Raw genomic sequence first — 17,337 nt, 5'->3', positions numbered from 1 at the left:
AGAGCCCCTGCGGTGTCCTCTAGTGCTGCAGTGGCTCCGAGCGGGGACGTACTGCCGCCTTCGGGGCCGGCCACTTCTTAGAGAGCAGCGGGCTTGTCCAGGCTGCATGCCTCACTGCAGAGGCCCAGAGCCCTCGCCCACTGCGCAGGGCAGGCCCACTCTGGTCATGCAGCACCAGGTGCCAACAACCCGGACCATGCCCTGTTCCAGAGGCCCCTGGAGTCGCTGGGCGCTGCCCGCTCTGGCCGCTGACCCTGGCCTTCCTGCTTCTTGAGAGGTCCCAGTGAGACACTGGTAGACTCTCCTGGCTCACGGGGCCTGCCCCCTTCTCTTCCAGGGGTGCCATGCGGTCATCCTCACACGAGAGCCTCTCAGAACTGCCTGGGCAGAGCTGGAGGCCCACACGCTCGAGGACAGCCTGGGCACGTTAGTGGGGCCGTCTCAGAACCAAACGTGAAAGTACTGGGGATACAGCTCAGGGGCAGAGCCCGTGCCCTGGGAGGCCCTGGGTTCAATTCCCAGTACTGAAAAAAATAAAACGAAGTCCATTCCCACGTTACCGTGTTGGCAGTGTGTGTTCTGAGACAAGTCAACGAGAGAAGGGATTCGGGGAACCCGTTAATACCGGAAATAACAGTGGACTTATGAACAGTGGAAGAAGGAATCAGCATGATGCACCCACGCTAGAGAAACAGGAAAGCAGCACTTCAAAAGTGACGGGAAGCTGAGTGTGCTAGGCGCTGGGGCACCCCCGTGATCCCGGCGCTCCTGGGGCTGAGGCGGGAGGATCACGAGTTCGAAGCCAGCCTCAGCAACTTAGTGAGGCCCTCAGCAGCTCAGACTGTCTCTACATGAAAACACAGAAAGGGCTGGGATGTGGCTCAGTGGATAAGTGCCTAGATTCTGTCCCCTGTACCAAAAAACAAGGAGGAGGGCAGTGGGCGGCAGCTGCTCAGGAACTGCGGAGCACAGCTGCCAAGGGCCGGCACAAGGACACCATCCTAGAGTCTGTGGCCAAGGAGCTGACGTTGAGAAAGTGCAGGAGCAAACGTAGCTCCAGGTGAGACACAGGAAGAGTGAGAGGAGGGTGAACTCCGAAAAAACAGCGAGAGCCGGACCCGGGTTGTCTCCAACACTTTGCTCTCTATGGACAAACCCACTGACCTGGATGGAGCCCTGGGCCCAGCTGGGTGTGCCCCGCCACCAGCCCTGGCCAGAGCCTGCATGTCCCCTGTGGAACCTGCTGGCCAGCGGTAAGGGCAGCAGGATGGAGAACTGACTGTGTGCTTCAGGAGCCTCAGGGTTATCTCCCCGTGAGCCCGGGACCCACGTCTCTGTGGCTTGGTTGTCCCACCTGGCTGCTGGCCATCTCCAAGGCCCCTGGTGGCCGTCCTGCCCTGGGAGTTGGCATAGCACGGCGGGTCCTGCGGCTGGTCAGTCGAGCGGCTGCTGCGACGTGGGAGGCTCCAGCTGCGCTCACCCCCAAGTGCCTGCCCGGGACTTGGCTCAGCCCGAGCCCCAGGGAGCCCCGACAGGAGAAGGCCAGGACTGTCCCAGGCACTTGGCCAACATTCACCAACGACCAGACAGACACTCCTGAGAGGCGTGGGGAGGACCCAGCTCAGCCCTGGCTGTGCGGGTCCCTGGAGCCCGGTCCCTGCCGCGCCCGCTGGGTTCCCATCCTTCATCCACAGGAGAAGCAGGCAGCAACAGCAACCCAAGTTTATTTAGAGTGGAAACTGCTGTTGAATAAATAAACAGGAATAAAACCCCAGCCCCAACACAAGAGCACCCACGGGGATTCTGAGCTCGGGGTACTGCCATGGGCTGCAGCCAGGCAGCCTGGAGAGGCCAGGTGCTGCTGCAGAGCCACGCTAGCCACCGAGGCCAGGGAGGCGTGAGGTGAGGCCAGGCAACGTCCCCCAGAGTCCACTCATCCAGGTCCACGCAGGAGCCAAACGGCGTCTCCGCACAGCCGCTGCCCAGGTCAGCTCCTCCCCGAGGGATGTCTGCTGCCCCGCGTCCTGCTCAGTGAGGACAGGCTCTTACGGCCTCCCACTCAGGAGGCCGAACCCTGAGAGGGGCTGGAGGCCCGAGGCCTTGCCCAGCATCGTCCCTGGTGGGGTGCGGGGAGCTCCTGGGGCTGCCGGGCTCACCAGGCTCCTGGAACTCGAGACCAGTGGCCTGCAGAGGGCCCGCAGGGAGAGCCACTCCAGGCTCGCGGGCACTCGGAAGGCACTGTGTGTTCCTCACTGCTGGGGACACGCTCCCCTCTTCTAGGTTCTCCGCACGGCTGAGAAACCCAGACGCCAGGATGAGGGTCCTGGAGAGGTGAAGCACCTCCCTGAGAGGTCAGTCACTGGGGAGCCAGGCCGTCCCCAGGCCCACCTTTCAGCCGGCAGATGGTCATAGGGGTCGGGCTGCTGGACAGAGGCGAGAACAGGGGCCTGAGCGTCCCCGAGAAGGAGGTCTCGGGGAAGATGAACAGCAGGGACCCATCGGTCACGCTGTAGAAGGAGAGGTGTCCCGCCTCGTAGTCCAGGAAGATGCCCACGCGCCGGGGAGGCTCCCGCAGCGGAGAGAAGGCGGGCTCGGTGGAGGTGAAGTAGCTGCCCAGGAAGACCAGGATCCAGAAGCCGTTGCCGGCCGACAGCTCGCCCTCCTCCTTGCGGTTGGCGTTCTCTCTGCACACGCCCAGGGCCCAGCTGGAGCGGTCCCCCACCTCCACCTCCCAGTAGTGGCGGCCCGAGGCGAAGCGCTCCCGGCCCAGCACGCAGGGGCCGGGGTCGAAGCGCTCGGGGCTGTCGGGCAGCGCCTGCCGCAGGTCACCCCGCTGCACGCTCCTCCGGTCCTCAGACAGGACCAGCTCGGGGTTGGCGGTGTCCGGGTCCAGGGTCACATCCCCTGTGGAGAGAAGCCGGAGGTCACCAGGCATGGCGTCTCCGAGGCAGCACCCCTGCTCAGGCCCTGCTGGCAAGACCCGCCTGCCAACCTGTGCCGTCTGCCCAAGGTTTGTCCACCCTCATGGCCAGCTGCAGGGAGCAACTGTCCCCAGGAGGCCACTGACCTCCCTGGAAAAAACTCACCTAGCCACTTCTGGTCACAACTCAGAATGTTCCAGAAACTGGTCCCCACTTCTACATCAGGTGATGCAGGAAATCCTCGTTGCTTTCTACACTCATTCTTTAATCCCAGACCCAAGTCCGTGAGCTCTGGCCCAACTTCCACCCTGGGCTCCGTTGGACCCGGCCATGCCCTCAGCACCAGAGACCCCTCTCTGGGAGGGAAGGGCGGCCACCCCCACCCTGGCCACGCCCCAGGTGGCCTCTGAGTGCCCATCTCCAGGCCAGCCAGGGCCCAGCACAGCACTGCCCTGGATGAAGCCGGCATGGAGGAGACAGATGTGACCCTGGCCCCTGGTGGGGAGCGACTGCCCCACAGGAGTCCCTCACCACTCCTGAGCTGTGCACCCTGCCTGCCCAGGCGGGCCCTCGACAGCCCTCGACAGCCCCGGGGAGCCCTGGGACCCGAGGGCCGCCAAGTACAGGCCGCCCACTGACTGACCTCCAGGCAGGGTGAGGGCTGGGGCCGAGCTCGCCACCAGTGACCAGCCAGCTTATCCACCCTGCCAGGAAGGGCCTCCGGAGGGCTCCTGAGGCGGCTGGGAAGTTCCGGCTGGAACCTGCATGGTGTTGGCGGGGTGGCCCACGCCCCTCCCCACACCTGCACGCCCATCTCTCCCTCTGCTGCTGTCCGCCTGCACCTCACAGTTAACAGCAAGGTAGGCCAGCGTCCCTTGGTGGGGAGCCCTGCAGCAGAGTACCTAACGTGAGGCAGGGCTGCGCCTGCATGTCAGTGGGTGACCTCGAACCCGCGTTCCAGGGAGGTGGGTCAGAACTGAGCTAGGCCCCTGGATGCCCAGCTGGCATGCCGAAGCTGGGGACAGCTGGGTGTGGAGACTCCTGCCACTGGTGTCACGCTGGTCCCGTGCCAGGGTCACCACCCACCTCGAAACCTGCGCAGGGTCTCCACCAGCCCCGGGACCCTGCACACGGTCCTCAGCTCCATGGGCACCACCTCCGGGGGCTGCAGCTTCACATCCTGGACCCTGTGGGGAACAGCCCATTTTGCCACAGTGGCCAGCAGCTAGGCCCCACCCCACACCTGCCACCTGCCCTGGGTGAAGCAAGGGCTCGTACCTGCGCAAGGCATCCTTAATGTCCTGCAGGAAGGAGAAAAACATGCTCAGTACAACACCTGACACCTCTCTAGGCCACGTGAGTCCTGGGCAGCAGCAACAGCAGCGGTGGACTCAGAAACCCACCCTGGGCAAGCTCGGGATGCTCAGCAGAGGTCTGGAGGCCTGGAGCAGAGAGCCAGGAAGGAGGGCGCCAGGCCCCACGTGACAGTCCCCGGTGCCAGGTTTCCAGGAACAGGTGACACTGTGCAAGGCGGTCTCACCCTGCGGCCTCAGCGGCTCTGAGGCCCCCGCTGGCCCCTGGGTCCTAGTCCACTGTGCTCCTGGATGCCCTTCCCGCCTGGGTCTCACAGCGTGCACAGGCCAGGACAGAACTCTGCCCTCACACCCACATGCTGCAATCCTGACCCCTGGGACTCGGAACGCGCCACCTGCAGACAGACTGCTAGCTGCCTTCCACCATGACGACTAAGCAACCTAGAGCACCTTTGGCTCCGTTTCAGATCTGGGCCACTCTGGGTGGCTCCATGACTTTGGGCCTGAGGTGAGAGAACACCATGATGGAAGTGGGTGGTGGAGGAAAGGAGTCAGCTATGGCCGCTGGGAGACACGGACAGACAGACAGACAGATGGGGTGGGGCAGGGTGGGACGGCAATGCCCTTCCAGGCACAACCCCAGTGCCCGGCTCCCTCAGCCAGGCTCACCTCCCACGCCTCCCGCACCTCCCTGGAATCCCGTGGCTACAAACCCACCAACCCATCAACCCACGGTGCAGTCAGAGCCCTGGTGACCCAGGTGCTTCCCAGGACCCCACCTCTGAACTGGCCGCATGGGCCCGGCCCTGGACAGTGTGCCCTGGGGACAGTCCAGGTGCAGCCCTGACACAGACTTTCAGGAGGAAATGAAATTAAAACAAAGTCATCAGTGTGGGCCCAACCCAACGGGACTGGTGTCCCTGCGAGAAAAGATCAGGACACACACACACAGGATGACCACGGAGACCCAGGGCAGCTGAGGTCTGTGTTCCCGAGGGCCGCAGGCGGGGCTGTGTGTGGCGCTGGCAGGAGTGGACCCAGAAGGTGGGTGCTGACCCTGGGGCAGGAACCTCCCCGTACCCTGGCTTCCTGCTCGCCCAGGGTCTCTGCCCCTGCTGTGCGGACGTTCTGCTGGGGTGGGTCACACCAAGGGGCCCCACGGAGTCATGCTCTGTGGACTTTCAGCCTTCAAAACCATGAACTAAGCAATCAAAGCTCTTCATAAGCCTCAGGAATTGTACAGCAACAGAAAATGAGTTAACATGTCAAACCTGCTGACACCTCGGGTTTCCAGTCTCCAAGAGTGAGAAAACACATTTCTGTCACTTAAGACACCCAGTCTGGCACCCCATGTGGCAGCCAAGTGGGTACCACACCAGTTACTTGGAGCCTCTCCTACAGGGCAGTTGGAGTCCCCAGACTCAAGCCCTTGTGTCTACATAGTGCTGGGCACAGAACAGGGCAGTTCAGGATGCCCATGGGGCACGTCACCACTACCTGACAGCAGGGAGACTGAGGCCTGGAGCCTGTGGCAGAGGAGCAGGTTCCAGAGTGAGGGTCACGCCCTTTAGGGTCACCTGTCCTGCCCCCAGGACTGGGGAAGGGCGCACCAAGTGCTCTGGTTTGGGGGACGCAAGAGAAGGCCAGGTTCAGGAAAGAGCCAACTATCCCAAAACACAGGGGAGAAGAAAGGGTCGAGAGCACCAGTTGTGATTCAAACACCCTCAAGTGTCTGCAGAGTCCACACCAGAGGAAGGTCCCCACCAGACGCAGCCACCGACCTTGGACCTCTCGGCCTCCAGACCACAAGCCAAAATAAACCTCTTTATAAGCTCATTCATAAATTGCCATCTCAGGTTCTCTGCTACAGCAACTGAAAACAGACTGAGGCAGCAGGAGACTCAGGTGCCCTGGGTGAGGAGCATGCTCACATGCTTAGAACACAGGAGCCCGTGGAGTCCAGGCTCAGGTGGGCACGGGTGGTCCAGGGCAGCCAGCGGAGGAGCAGGCATGTCCTCCAGAGGCCACGCAGAACCTGCCCGTCAGCCTGAGGAAACCGGAAGGTAAGAGGTGTGTCCTTGCCGAGCACACCTGGTCCCTCCTGTGCACCAGCTCCGTCTGCAGATCTGACAGTGGTGAGTTGAGAACGTTGCAACGGATCGTGTCTGTGCGGGGACGCACACAGGCACTTCCTGAACAGATGGGCCCCACACAGCCTTTCTCACAGCAGGAGCTGTGTGTCACCAGGCCACTCACACGGGGGACCATGCACTGACGGTACACAACTGGGGGCCTGCAGTCCCTCAAGGCTGGTCTCCCAGGTTCCAGGGGAGACCACACCTGAGAGCCATCGGTTTGGGTGCAGGGAGGAAAAACCAATCTTTCTCTTCTCTACACCTGGTTTTGGTGGCATAATAGCTGGGCACCTGGCTTGGCCCTGCAACATCTCACAGGCAGGACCGGTGGTCTAGCCCCAGACCAGCCCCAATCCTGGGCCGCCTCTGCCGCCGCTGCCTGTGCTCACCCCACCCCCCCATGATCCAGGCCTCACGCCGCGCGCACCCAGCCCCACTGCTCACCTGCAGCAGCCCCAGCGCCGGCAGCTGGCAGCGGCCCTCCAGCTCAGTGATGAGTGCGGCCAGCTGCGCGCTCTGCTGGCCCAGCCGGGCGGCGCCCTCACGCAGACGCGGCAGCACCTCCAGCTCCTCCTCCTCCAGTCTCTGCAGCAGCTGCTGCTCCTCCTCTGCCAGCAGGCGACGCAGGCGCTCAAACTCGCTCATCACATTCTGCCGCTGGCTCTCCACCATCTTCTGCGGGGGTGGGGGGAGCAGGGTAGTGAGGGTACAGACCACTGCCACCCAGGGCTACGTGCACCTGGTCCTGCTGCCCGGGAATGCCCACACCTCACACCCAACACCAAGGGCTGCTTGCACCCCAAACCCACTATCCCAGCAGATGGTACACAAAATATACCACTTGGGGCTGCCCAGACCCCAAACCCATCATGTGGGGGCTGCCCAGACCCCAAATCCCATCTTGGAATCCCATCAAGTCCCCACCCTGCCCAGCCAGGTCTCAAGCTACAGGTAGAGCCCAAACTGACCCCACAGCCACCAGGATCCCAAAGCCACCATCTGGACCCACCCTCACCCCAAATCCACCTTCAAGGCCCAACACCACCATCCCTGACCCCTAAACACACGGCCTGGGGACTCTCCTCCCACCCCCAAGAGTGCCAGGCCCCCCGGAGGGAGGCTCCTCTACCACGAAGGCCTTCCTCCTGTCTTACAGAGTCAGTCCTGCCTCACCCAGCCCGGCCTGACCACCAGATCCTCTGCCCGCACCTGCTGGCCCCTCTCCCAGGAGCCCAGAGCCCAGAACCTGCCTGCCACAGGGCGCAGGTCTCCTCTGCCTGGGCCTGGGACAGCAGGGCATCTTCCATTTGCTTCCGCAGGTGCTCCAGGGACTTCTCCAGCTTCCCCTGGGGAGACAGGCAGGCAGAGCCATGGACCACAGCTCAGCACCGGGCACACCAGGCAGGACCCACGCCCTTCCACACCTGACCTCCCGTCCAAGTTCCTCCTGGGAGCAGACTGACCTCTGCCCAGAGAATGGTGTGATGCTGGGGGCAGCATCCTCCTCTGGCCACCCAGGCTGAGACCCCCTTTTCCCATATCCATCAATGATCAAGGCCGAGGTGCTTTGTCCTCACATGGGGCTGGACACCTGGCTCTCAATGCGGTTGCCCCACCCCAGCTTCTCCCTGACCACTCTGCATGTCCAGCTTCCTGGAACAGGACAGTGTCCTTCCCTCCCCTCTACCAAGCTGGCTCTCCACCACCCTCTCTTCCTCCTCTGCACAACCCGTTGGTTCCTGAAGACTTTGTGATAAGTCAGATGCTGTGGTCTGCATGTGTACGCCCCCCCAATTCAGAGATTGGAATCCTCACCCCAGATGGTGTCAGGAGGTGGGGTTTTTGGGAGGTGATGAGGTCATGAGATAGGAGCCTCATGATGGGATCAGTGTCCTTATAAAGGGACCCCAGAGAGCCCCTGCCCCTCCACCATGCGAGCACACACAGCGGGGCGACCATGGACCAGAAGCAGCCCTTACCGGGTGGAAATCTGCCACACTGTGACCCTGGGCTGTCAGCCCGTAGACTGGGAGCAGCCTGTGTCTGTGGTACCTGAGCTGCCCCGGCCACGCCTGTTCAGGCAGCCTGCAACAGCGAGGACCCCTGACTTCCAGGGCATTTCCTCCAAGCCCTCGGCATCTTCCTGTGCCTTCAGCTTCATCAAAAGGAGCTGGGATGGGTACAATTGTATTGCTCTTCGCTTGGCCCCAACTTCCCATTTCCACTTTTTCTCAGTACTATGCACCACCAAACAGCAAGTTCTATAAATAAGTGACTTGGTGGCTCCAGCTTGTGATGTCCTAAGTCTCCATAAAGGTGTTTACTTCGATCAACACACCTGCCCTGATGGTGACATGGGGCTGGGTATTGACTAAGGTCAGCTCAAGGTGGACCTGACGGACTTGTTAGCAGATGTAGTCAAGAAGCCTGAGGGCTTGGGGTGCGGGTTGCCTAGCATCTCTAAAGGCAGCATAAAACCTTTAAAAACTTTTCAATACCCAGGAAGCCAGAAGCCCTGAGACTCTTCAATATGGGTCTGTTCAGTTTAAAGCAGACAGACAAGGAGACAGAAGGTGGGTGAGGCCCATCGACAGATGGAAAATGCCCCCAGTACTCCACCCAGAAATCCCAGGGCAGTCATGGAGGGACTGGGGGCAAGCAAAGCCTCTGTCCCCACATCTTCCCCAGGAATCAGCAGTAGCCCCAAGGCGATCTTTGCACTTGCCCACCACACTTTGAGCCCGCCAGCGACACCGCCTCTTCTGCTTTCCCTTGCTCTGGCCTCTTTCCTGGCCATTGACCCCACACCTATCCTGTTCCATTTCAAAGAGCCCTTCCACCTTCCCCGCTGGACCTCCACATCCCACAGACACAGCCCCCAGGACTAGTGCCCAGTGCTTCAGTCCTACAAAGGGGCCTGCAAAGGACAGGAGGCTCCTCGAGGCCACCGGAACCCTGCTACCCGCACAGGCACTGAACAGCGGCCGCCTGAGTTCCCCACCCCAGGGCAACTCTGCCGCTCCAATTCCTCCAAGGACCGGGATGAGCTGGGCCGCCTAGCGGTCCCGACTGCCTCCCCCGCCCCGCCTCCCCGCAATCCCCCAGCCGCGGTGCGCTCCGAGCCCCGGCAAAGGTGCTCTCCTCCGCCAGGACCGGTGCGCCCGGAGCTGCCCCGCCCCGCAGCGGGCCGCGCTCCCGCCCGCAGGCCCGCCACGCCGTGCCCCTCCTCGCACCGGGAACGCACTTTGAGGTCGTCGGCCGCGTCCTGCAGCGGGCGCACGCGGTGCGCCCAGTGCTCCCCCGAGCGCTCGCAGGCCGCGCACAGCAGGCGCAGCTCGTCGCTGCAGAAGGCGGCCAGCGGCTCGCGGTGCGCGGCGCACACGCCCTGCGGGACGGGCGACGGCGGGTGCAGGCGCCGCGCCATCTCGGCCATCTTGGCCAGCGGGCGGTTGGGCCGCAGGTTCCTCTGCGGAGACAGCTCGCGGCACTCGGGGCAGGCGTACGGGCCTTCGGGCTGGCCCCAGCAGCGCCGGATGCACTCGCGGCAGAAGTTGTGGCCGCAGTCGGTCATCACCGGGTCGGTGAAGTAATCGAGGCAGATGGCGCAGGTGGCCTCCTCTTGGAGGTTCGTGGACAGGTCGGGGGCGGCCATGGCGCGCTCTCCGCCGCGTCGGGCGGCCTGGGCCGGGGCGCCGCGCCGCTGGGGCTGTGGGGCTCCGGCCGTCGGCAGGAAGCGGAACCGCGGCGGAAACAGGAAGCGGACTTTTTTTTTTTTTTTTTGGAACCACCCGCTTTGGGTGCAGATTGGCGGCAGCCAGTCACGCGGCCCGCGCCCGGACAGACTCGGGGCGTGCCCTCGGGTGACCTGGCGCTGCGGCCGGTTCCCCGAGCCTGGAGCCGGGTGCGCAGCGCCCCCTGGGGGCCGGGGAACGCGGGCGCCCACCCCGGGACGGTGTTGTCGCACCCTGCGGGCGGGTCACTGTGGGAGCGTCGGGATGGGGGTGGAAGGAGTGTGTCGTGCACGACCCTCTCGCTTCTGCACCCAGATGCTCACAGTGGGAACCACCCTGAGGCGCGTGGTTCCAGGGCACCCCTGCGCCAGGCCAGGAGTACCAGGTGACTGACAGGGTTGCCTGCGGGACTCTCGGAGAGGGAGTGTTAGGAATGGTGCTAGCCCAAGGGGAGAGGAGACCCCCCCCAAGTTATCCTTATCATCTTTGGATTTTGTTCCTCATGTGCATCTTCAGGGGACCAGAAGGATGGGGTGGTCAACTGAGGCTTTTTAGGGGCTCAGCCCTTCCTAAATCCACGCCCCTTCCCATTTTCCATGGAGGACCCCATAGCTGAAGGGGGGCACTGGGAAGCCAGGACACAAGCAGTTAGCAAATTTGGGGTGAAGCCGGAGGCGGAGCTGCACACGCGGGGAGGCTGTTGTGCCGGAGTGTATTTAGAGTGGTCAGGAGGAAGCGCCCGCCTTCCATGGTTCCCTCAGGAAGCATCTGTCAGTGCAGTCTCAACATTTGACCCCTTTAATCGTGGCTATACTTTGAGGAATTGCACAGTGGTGACTCTCCGAGTCAGGGAGGAGCCTGGCAGGTGGCCGCAAGCCAGGAAGGCACCTTCTGAGGAGACCAGTAGCCCCGAGGGCCTCTGCCCCACCCACGCTGGAGCCTACCCTTTCACCCACAGAGTCACTGTGGAGATGACCATCTGACCAGATTTGGGAGCCCCCAGGCAGAAGAACGGCTGCAGGGGTCCGGGGAAGGTGACCTCTGAGTAGGTGTGCAGGTGGGACCCGTCACTCACACTGTAGAAGGACACCTCCCCAGCCTCGAAGTCCAGGAAGATGCCCATGTAGCTGGGCGGCTCCACCAGTGTGACTGGGACTGGGGGAGGCACCGTGGACAGGGGCTTCTTCCCCTTGGACAGCTGCACCACCCAGAACCCGTTTTCGGGGACTTGGGCACCCTGTCCTTGCGGCTCACGTTGTCTCTGCACACGCCGAGCGCCCAGAGCGCGTCCCCGGTGAGGTTCATGCCCACTTCCCAGTAGTGCCGCCCCGAGGAGAAGCTCTTCTGGCCCACGGCACAGGGGTAGGCCATGAACCGGTCCTTGCCCTGGGGTGCGCTGCTCTCTGGCGGGTGGCTCAGGTAGCGTCTCTGCCGGCTCTCGTACAGGAGGAGGTACGGGTATGCTGAGGTGGGGTCTGGCAGTACGTCCTCTGCAGGCGGTGGGCAGATGGAGGTCAAGCGGGAGGGCACTCGCCCAGGCGTGGGGGGGCAGCTGGCGGCTGAGGCCGAGTGGCCCCCGCTTCTCCCTGGCTCCCCAAAGGCCTCCCCTCCTGAGTCCAGCCGCGAGTCTGGGCCATCTAACAGCCCCATCACCCACTCCATGTGGCTTGTGGCCGTGTGTAAATGAGGGTGAAAGGGACAAGCTTAATCCAGAGATGACCACCAGTAAGATGACCAGGTGGAAGGGCAGGACTGCACCTGACCTCACAGTACAGCCCAAGCCCCTGTGGGCAGCTCTGGCCCTGGGGCCTGCGGTCTACAGTGGGGTGGGGCGTTGCTGGCAAGACTGGGGTTGGGGTTGGGGTCCAGGCCGGGCCCCCTTACCTTGGAAACCTTTGAGGATCTCTATCTGCCCGGGAACCCTGCACACAGTCTTGAGCACCATGGGTAGGGCCACCTCGGGGTACTGCATGCTCAGGTTGTTCTTCCTCCAGTGAACACAGACTCGCTGTCCCCTCTGGGCCTACCAGAGGCCTCCCTCGCCCACCTCTGCCACCACCTGCACTGCACCACACTGCATACCTGGCCAGGGCATCCTTCATGTCCTGCAGACAACAAGGAGGAGAGCCGGGTGGGCAGCTGCAGCCGTGCCTACCCTCAGGTCACGGTGATGCCACTTTGGTCACTTCTTTGGGACAGACCAAGGATGTCATTTTCAGTTGGAAATCAAGCTCCACCCTCCCCTTGGCATCCTCCCTCCTCCTCCCACAAGGAGACCCTCTGCTTCAGCTAACCTCACACACCCCCTCCTCCCACGGCCAGACACCTGGGGTCCAGGATGCAGAGCCAGGGGGGACCACTGCCGTTGCCCCTCCTGGTCTGGATGGGGCACCCATCTGGGACACAGCCCTGATGTGGAGAAGCGGGGGCAGCAGGTGTGATTGGTTGCAGGGTAGGGTGGAGAGGAGATTCTGGGACCTGCAGATCCAAGCACTATCCGCTCCAAGGCTCATGGGGCGGCCGGCTCCCTGCATCATGGTGTTAGGAGGTGGTGGAGCTTTTAAGAGGCGAGTAGGTCATGGGGTCACGAGGGGTGAGCACAGGTCCCACGTGTGGGGTGAGCATGTGTCGTGAGGGGGGCCTGGCCACTTCGCTCCTGGGCACCTTGCACCATGAGGCCCTCACCAGAAGCTGAGCCAGGACCATGCCCTTAGGTTACTAGAGCCGTGAGCCACAACAGACCTCTTTCTGTACAAGTTTCCCAGTCTCAGGTATTCTATAACAGCAGAGAAAATGAACTAAGACACATAAATTTAGTTTCCAGAACATCATCCTAACTGGGCATGGGACTCTCACGCAGATGCCGACTGGGGCCTCCTAGACAGCACCGTGGAGTCGCCCTGCATGATCCTGGCTTAGTTCTGTGCATGTGCATGTGTCTCATGGCCTGTAGAGACATTGTTGCCACAGAGTCCAGTCACTCCATGTGCTTGGCCAGCCAGTTACCCATGTATAGCACACATCACCCACTGGCCACATGGAGGGCCACAGCACACAGTGCATGCCCACAGCCCTGTGCTTGTGCTGGTCCCAGTGCACAGTCTGTGCCTTTCCCACAGGGCGACAGTGAGTCCCTGCCCCAGTTGCCCACATGGATGCCAAGGGCCCCAGACCACTCCCTGGGTCATTCTCCTGGGTTGGAGCCTGGTGGGGGATGAACTGGGCTCTACCCACATTTCATAAGTTGAAGTCCTAGCCCCAGGACCTCAGAATGATCCTGTACTGACGTGGGGCCATGGCCTGATAAACCCATTAGAAGTTGAAGATTCCGTAAGAGGAGAATGCAGTTAGCACACCTGACCAACCAGCACCCCAGCTGAGAATGCAAATTGCTGTAGACTGTCCTGACTCACTCTTGGCCTTTTGGGGCTGGAGTTGCGGCTCACCAAAGCATGATATTGCTGGCCCCAAGAAAGACCCAGATTCGAAATTCAAAGCTCCATTTCTACCAAATGCAGTTGCTTTTGCACCACCATAAGATGGAAACACCAGTCTGAACCATTGTAGCAGGGTCATCTGTATTTGGAGACAGTTCATTGGGGTGGCCCCTGATCCAATGTGACTGGTGTGCTCATAAGAGGTCATGACACAGACACACACAGGATGACCAGAGGACGACGGAGCAGATGGCCCTCTGCAAGCCCAGGGGAGAGGCCTCAGGAGGCGCCAACCCACCCCACACACCTTGGCTCCAGACTTCAGCCTCTAGGACTGTGAGCATAGACTTCTATTTTTAAGCCACTGTGGCACAGGTTTAAGCATCACTAATCCAAAATTTGAAATATTCCCAAATCTTAAACTTTCCGAGCACTGACCTGACACCACAGTGGTACATTCCACGCGTGCCCTCATGGGCTAGGTCACAGTTAAAGTTAAGGTGCACTAAAAACACTGTATGGAACCACCTTTAGTGAAACAGATGCATTTCCTGTCTAGACAGGGGTTCTGTCCCCTGTGATATCTCATTATGTCTATGAAAGTAATCCCACATCCAAAGAGACCTGGAGCCTGAGACAGTCCTGGTCCCAGCACTTCTGACACCAGGGTCCACCTGTGCTTGCCACGGCAGCCTGGGCCACACAGCCCTTCTTGGCTCAGCTCTTCTCCACCTTCCGCCCATCAGGCAGCACCTGACCTGAGCTCACAGCCTCACACCCCCATCCTGTGGCTCAGGTGTCCACCCTGCTGGCCTCACCTGCAGCATCCGGAGGGGCTCCCGCTGGCTTCGGTCCTCCAGCTGCAGCAGCAGTAGGTCCAGGGAGCGGCCCTGCTGGTCCAGACAGGCCTTGCTGTCCTGCAGCCTGGCCGCTGTCTCCTCTTCCTCCTCCTTCAGGGCCTGGAGGAGTCTCCGCTCTTCTTCCACCAGAAAGAGGGCCACCTTCTCAAACTCCACCACGATGCGCTGTCTCCGCTCCTTCACTCTGTCCTACAGGTGCAGGATCCCCCACACTCAGCCATGAGACGTGGCCCCAGGCGGGATGGCCCTGCTTGGGGGGTGCACATCTCTCCCGGCTCCCTAGTGACCCACTGAACTCAGGTGGAGGTGGGGAACCAGGGACTTAGAGGCCCTTGTACCATCGCTGGATTGCCCCTGAGACTGAGGGCAGTGACCACACCCAAACATCCATGTGCTCTGCTCAGGGTTCCAAGTGCCCCCAAGTGGCTCACTCAGGCATGTCACATACACATCACAGGAACCACCTCCTGCACTGGGCCCCACAGGCAGGCTGGGAAGTCAGATGCAGTCACCCACGCTGAGGTTCCTCAGCACCAAGGCTGTTTATCAGACCTGAGAAACCAGGGTTACACAGACTGCACAAACTTCCCAACAGGCTGCTCGATCATGAGGTGATCCTTACACAGAAGCAACCAGAGGCTGGGCTGTAGCTAAGTAGCCAAGCACCTGCTTAACCTGCTCAAGGCCTGGGTGCAACCCCGCCCCTCAAAAACAATCAAAAAAGGCAGCAGAATTGGTGTTGACCAGTCTGGTACTTTCCTGTTTGACCTCCTCCTGCCCAGCAAGGAAAAGGACTTTCGAGCCATGACCCACTTCTTGTGCTATTCTCCTTGCTTTACTAACCCTTTTCTGACTTTAAAACCAACCTCTTGGCTCAGCCCACGCTTACCCTGTTTTATGGAACAAAGAGTTGCCCGATTCTAGAATCAGAGATAAAGACAATTAAGATCTTTAACCTAGCCAGGGGGTGGTGATGCATGTTTGTATTTCCAGCTACTCTGGAGGCTGAGGTAGGAGGATTGCTACCCTTGAACTTGGGCAATGTAGCATCAAAAAAAAAGGGGCCAGGATGAAGCTTAGTAATGGGGGCAACTGCTTAGTGTGTGTGAGGACCTGGGTTCAACCCCATGGAAATAAATGCAAGTAATAAACCAGCTGGGCCTGGTGGTATAGCCTGAAGTTCCAGCTCCCAGGGAGGCTGAGGCAGGAGGATGGCTTGAGCCCAGGAGTGCCTGAATTACAGTACGCTTCAAGATTTGTTTTTTGACATAGTGTAACTCCATCTTTTTTTAAATAAATCTTTAAAGTGTTGTGATATGTCCTCTGACAAGCTTCAAATGGTCTAGAGGCTCCACCGTCTGAGTCTCGTTGTTGTGTGAGGCTCCTCCTCCCCATGTCTACACAATTAAAGTTGCTTCTTCCCCTCCTGTTCACCTATCTCATGTCAGATTAATTCCTGGACCAGCGCCAACACCAGAGGGGCAGAAAGAGACCTTTCTCATGCGGCAGCCCCTGCGGTGGAGACAGGAAGCCTTTCACAGCACCGCCCACCTCAAGCAAGGGCAAGAGTGGAGACCTGAGGTGCAGAGCAGTGGAGAGGGGCTGCAGACCCACTGCACGGGCACCCACCTGCCATTCAGCCAAGGTCTGTTCCTCCTGGGCTTGCAGCTTCTCTGTCTTGCTCATCTCCTCCCGGAGGTACCCCATGTCTCCTCTAACTTCAACTGTGGAGTGCACAAGACCACAGAACTTGGGGTCAGTGATCCCCCCCAGCCCAGAATCTGGACTTGTGGCCTCTAGAGCTGCATTGACTCCAAAGACCCTCCTAGGAAAGAGCGTGGAGTTCAGATACACCACCCCAGGACAGGCAAGCCGGCAGTGACGTTCAGAGCCCACACCCCGACACCTCTGAGCACAGCACCAGCACCCCACCTTGGCGCCCGAGACCCCAGCACACGACTGTGACCTAAGGCATATTTGAGCTCAGGAAACTAAGAACAAAAGTGCTGTTTCCAGGCCCCCCTGGTCCTCCCTGTTCCTCCTGAAGAGGGAGGAGAACCGCCCGGTGGAAGACCCCTCCCCGCCTCAGGAGGAAAAGCAGGGGTCTCCTGGCAGGGTGGGCGGTGGGACCAGAGTCAGCCACGCAGGCAGCCGGTGCAGCTGGCCCCCTCCCGCCGCCCTCCGCCTGGGAGGCTCTAGGCTGCCCCTCTGAACTGCCACGATTCCCCTCTTTGTTCAGATCAGGGGCGCTGTCCGCCGGTGTCCAGGGGACGAACGCAGCCCGTGTGGCCAGCCTGTTTTTGCCCCAGGAGCGGGAAGACACCTGCGCGCTCGGTCCGCCGCAGGGCTGCCCGTGGGCTCCGGAGCCCCGCCCACGGCGCCTGCGTCCCAGCGGCCTCCCCACCCGCTGCCCCCTTGTACTCCTGCACAGCCTCCTCCACCGGCAGCACCCTGTGCAGCCGGTGCTCCCGCGCCTCCCTGCAGACCACACAGATGGGGATCTGGTCCTCCTGGCAGAACAGCTTGAGGGGCTCCTGGTGCGCCTGGCACAGGTCCCCGCTTGTGGAGCCCAGGGTGCTGGCGCGCCATCTCGGCCACCTTGGTGAGCAGGCGGTTGGGCCGCAGGTTCCTCTGGGGGGACACCTCCCTGCACTCCGGGCAGGGGAAGGAGCCCTTCTGCTTCTTCCTCCCCTTCTTGCCTTTAGTCTTCTCCCAGCTGGTCTGGATGCACTCGCGGCAGAAGTTGTGGCCGCAGGTGGTCATCACAGGGTCTGTGAAGTAGTCCAGGCAGATGAGCACGTGGCCTCCTCCTGCAGCTTCCTGGCTAGCTCCACGGCGTCCATGGCTCCTGGAGAGGGGAGGCCAGGCTTTCTGTGAGGACCCTGGGGAGCAGCTTGGCTCAGACGTGGCGATCGACCAGCTTCCCGAAGTCTCCGTCAT

At 61.2% G+C, this 17,337-nt stretch overlaps 2 protein-coding genes across 3 annotated transcripts; both read right to left on the bottom strand.

Moving 5' to 3' along the window:
• Positions 1 to 1,704: 1,704 nt before the first annotated feature.
• On the bottom strand, positions 1,705 to 10,107 carry Trim11 (tripartite motif containing 11). Of its 2 annotated transcripts, none has more exons than XM_047537979.1 (6): positions 9,614 to 10,107; positions 7,620 to 7,715; positions 6,814 to 7,044; positions 4,200 to 4,222; positions 4,008 to 4,108; positions 1,705 to 2,904 (listed from the first exon to the last, which is right to left on the bottom strand). In XM_047537979.1, the coding sequence occupies exons 1-6, from the start codon at positions 10,019 to 10,021 to the stop codon at positions 2,357 to 2,359; spliced, it is 1,407 nt and encodes a 468-aa protein (XP_047393935.1). In that variant the 5' UTR covers positions 10,022 to 10,107; the 3' UTR covers positions 1,705 to 2,356. The 2 variants fall into 2 exon arrangements, with proteins under 2 accessions (XP_047393935.1, XP_047393936.1); XM_047537980.1 differs by having other exon boundaries at positions 6,814 to 7,041.
• Positions 10,108 to 10,902: 795 nt separating this feature from the next.
• Trim17 (tripartite motif containing 17) lies at positions 10,903 to 17,240 on the bottom strand. The gene is given in 9 exon segments (XM_047537978.1): positions 10,903 to 11,327; positions 11,330 to 11,590; positions 11,985 to 12,088; positions 12,183 to 12,205; positions 14,356 to 14,586; positions 16,027 to 16,121; positions 16,802 to 16,952; positions 16,954 to 17,192; positions 17,195 to 17,240. Coding segments are annotated over 9 exon segments (1,437 nt in total). The 3' UTR covers positions 10,903 to 11,040.
• Between the last annotated feature and the right edge of the window lie 97 nt (positions 17,241 to 17,337).

Source organism: Sciurus carolinensis, unplaced genomic scaffold, assembly GCF_902686445.1.
Source record: "Sciurus carolinensis unplaced genomic scaffold, mSciCar1.2, whole genome shotgun sequence".
NCBI classification, from domain to species: domain Eukaryota; kingdom Metazoa; phylum Chordata; class Mammalia; order Rodentia; family Sciuridae; genus Sciurus; species Sciurus carolinensis.
This window is presented reverse-complemented; position numbering and strand designations above follow the sequence as displayed.

Bases quoted from the DNA above. Each gene is read 5' to 3' on its own strand.
- Trim11 (XM_047537979.1), bottom strand. From the start codon at position 10,021: ATGGCCGCCCCCGACCTGTCCACGAACCTCCAAGAGGAGGCCACCTGC. The intron at 4,223-6,813 runs GTGAGCAGTGGG...TCCTTCCTGCAG, and splicing joins CGGCGCTGGGGCTGCTGCAG to GACATTAAGGATGCCTTGCG. The intron at 4,109-4,199 runs GTACGAGCCCTT...TGTTCCCCACAG, and splicing joins ATTAAGGATGCCTTGCGCAG to GGTCCAGGATGTGAAGCTGC.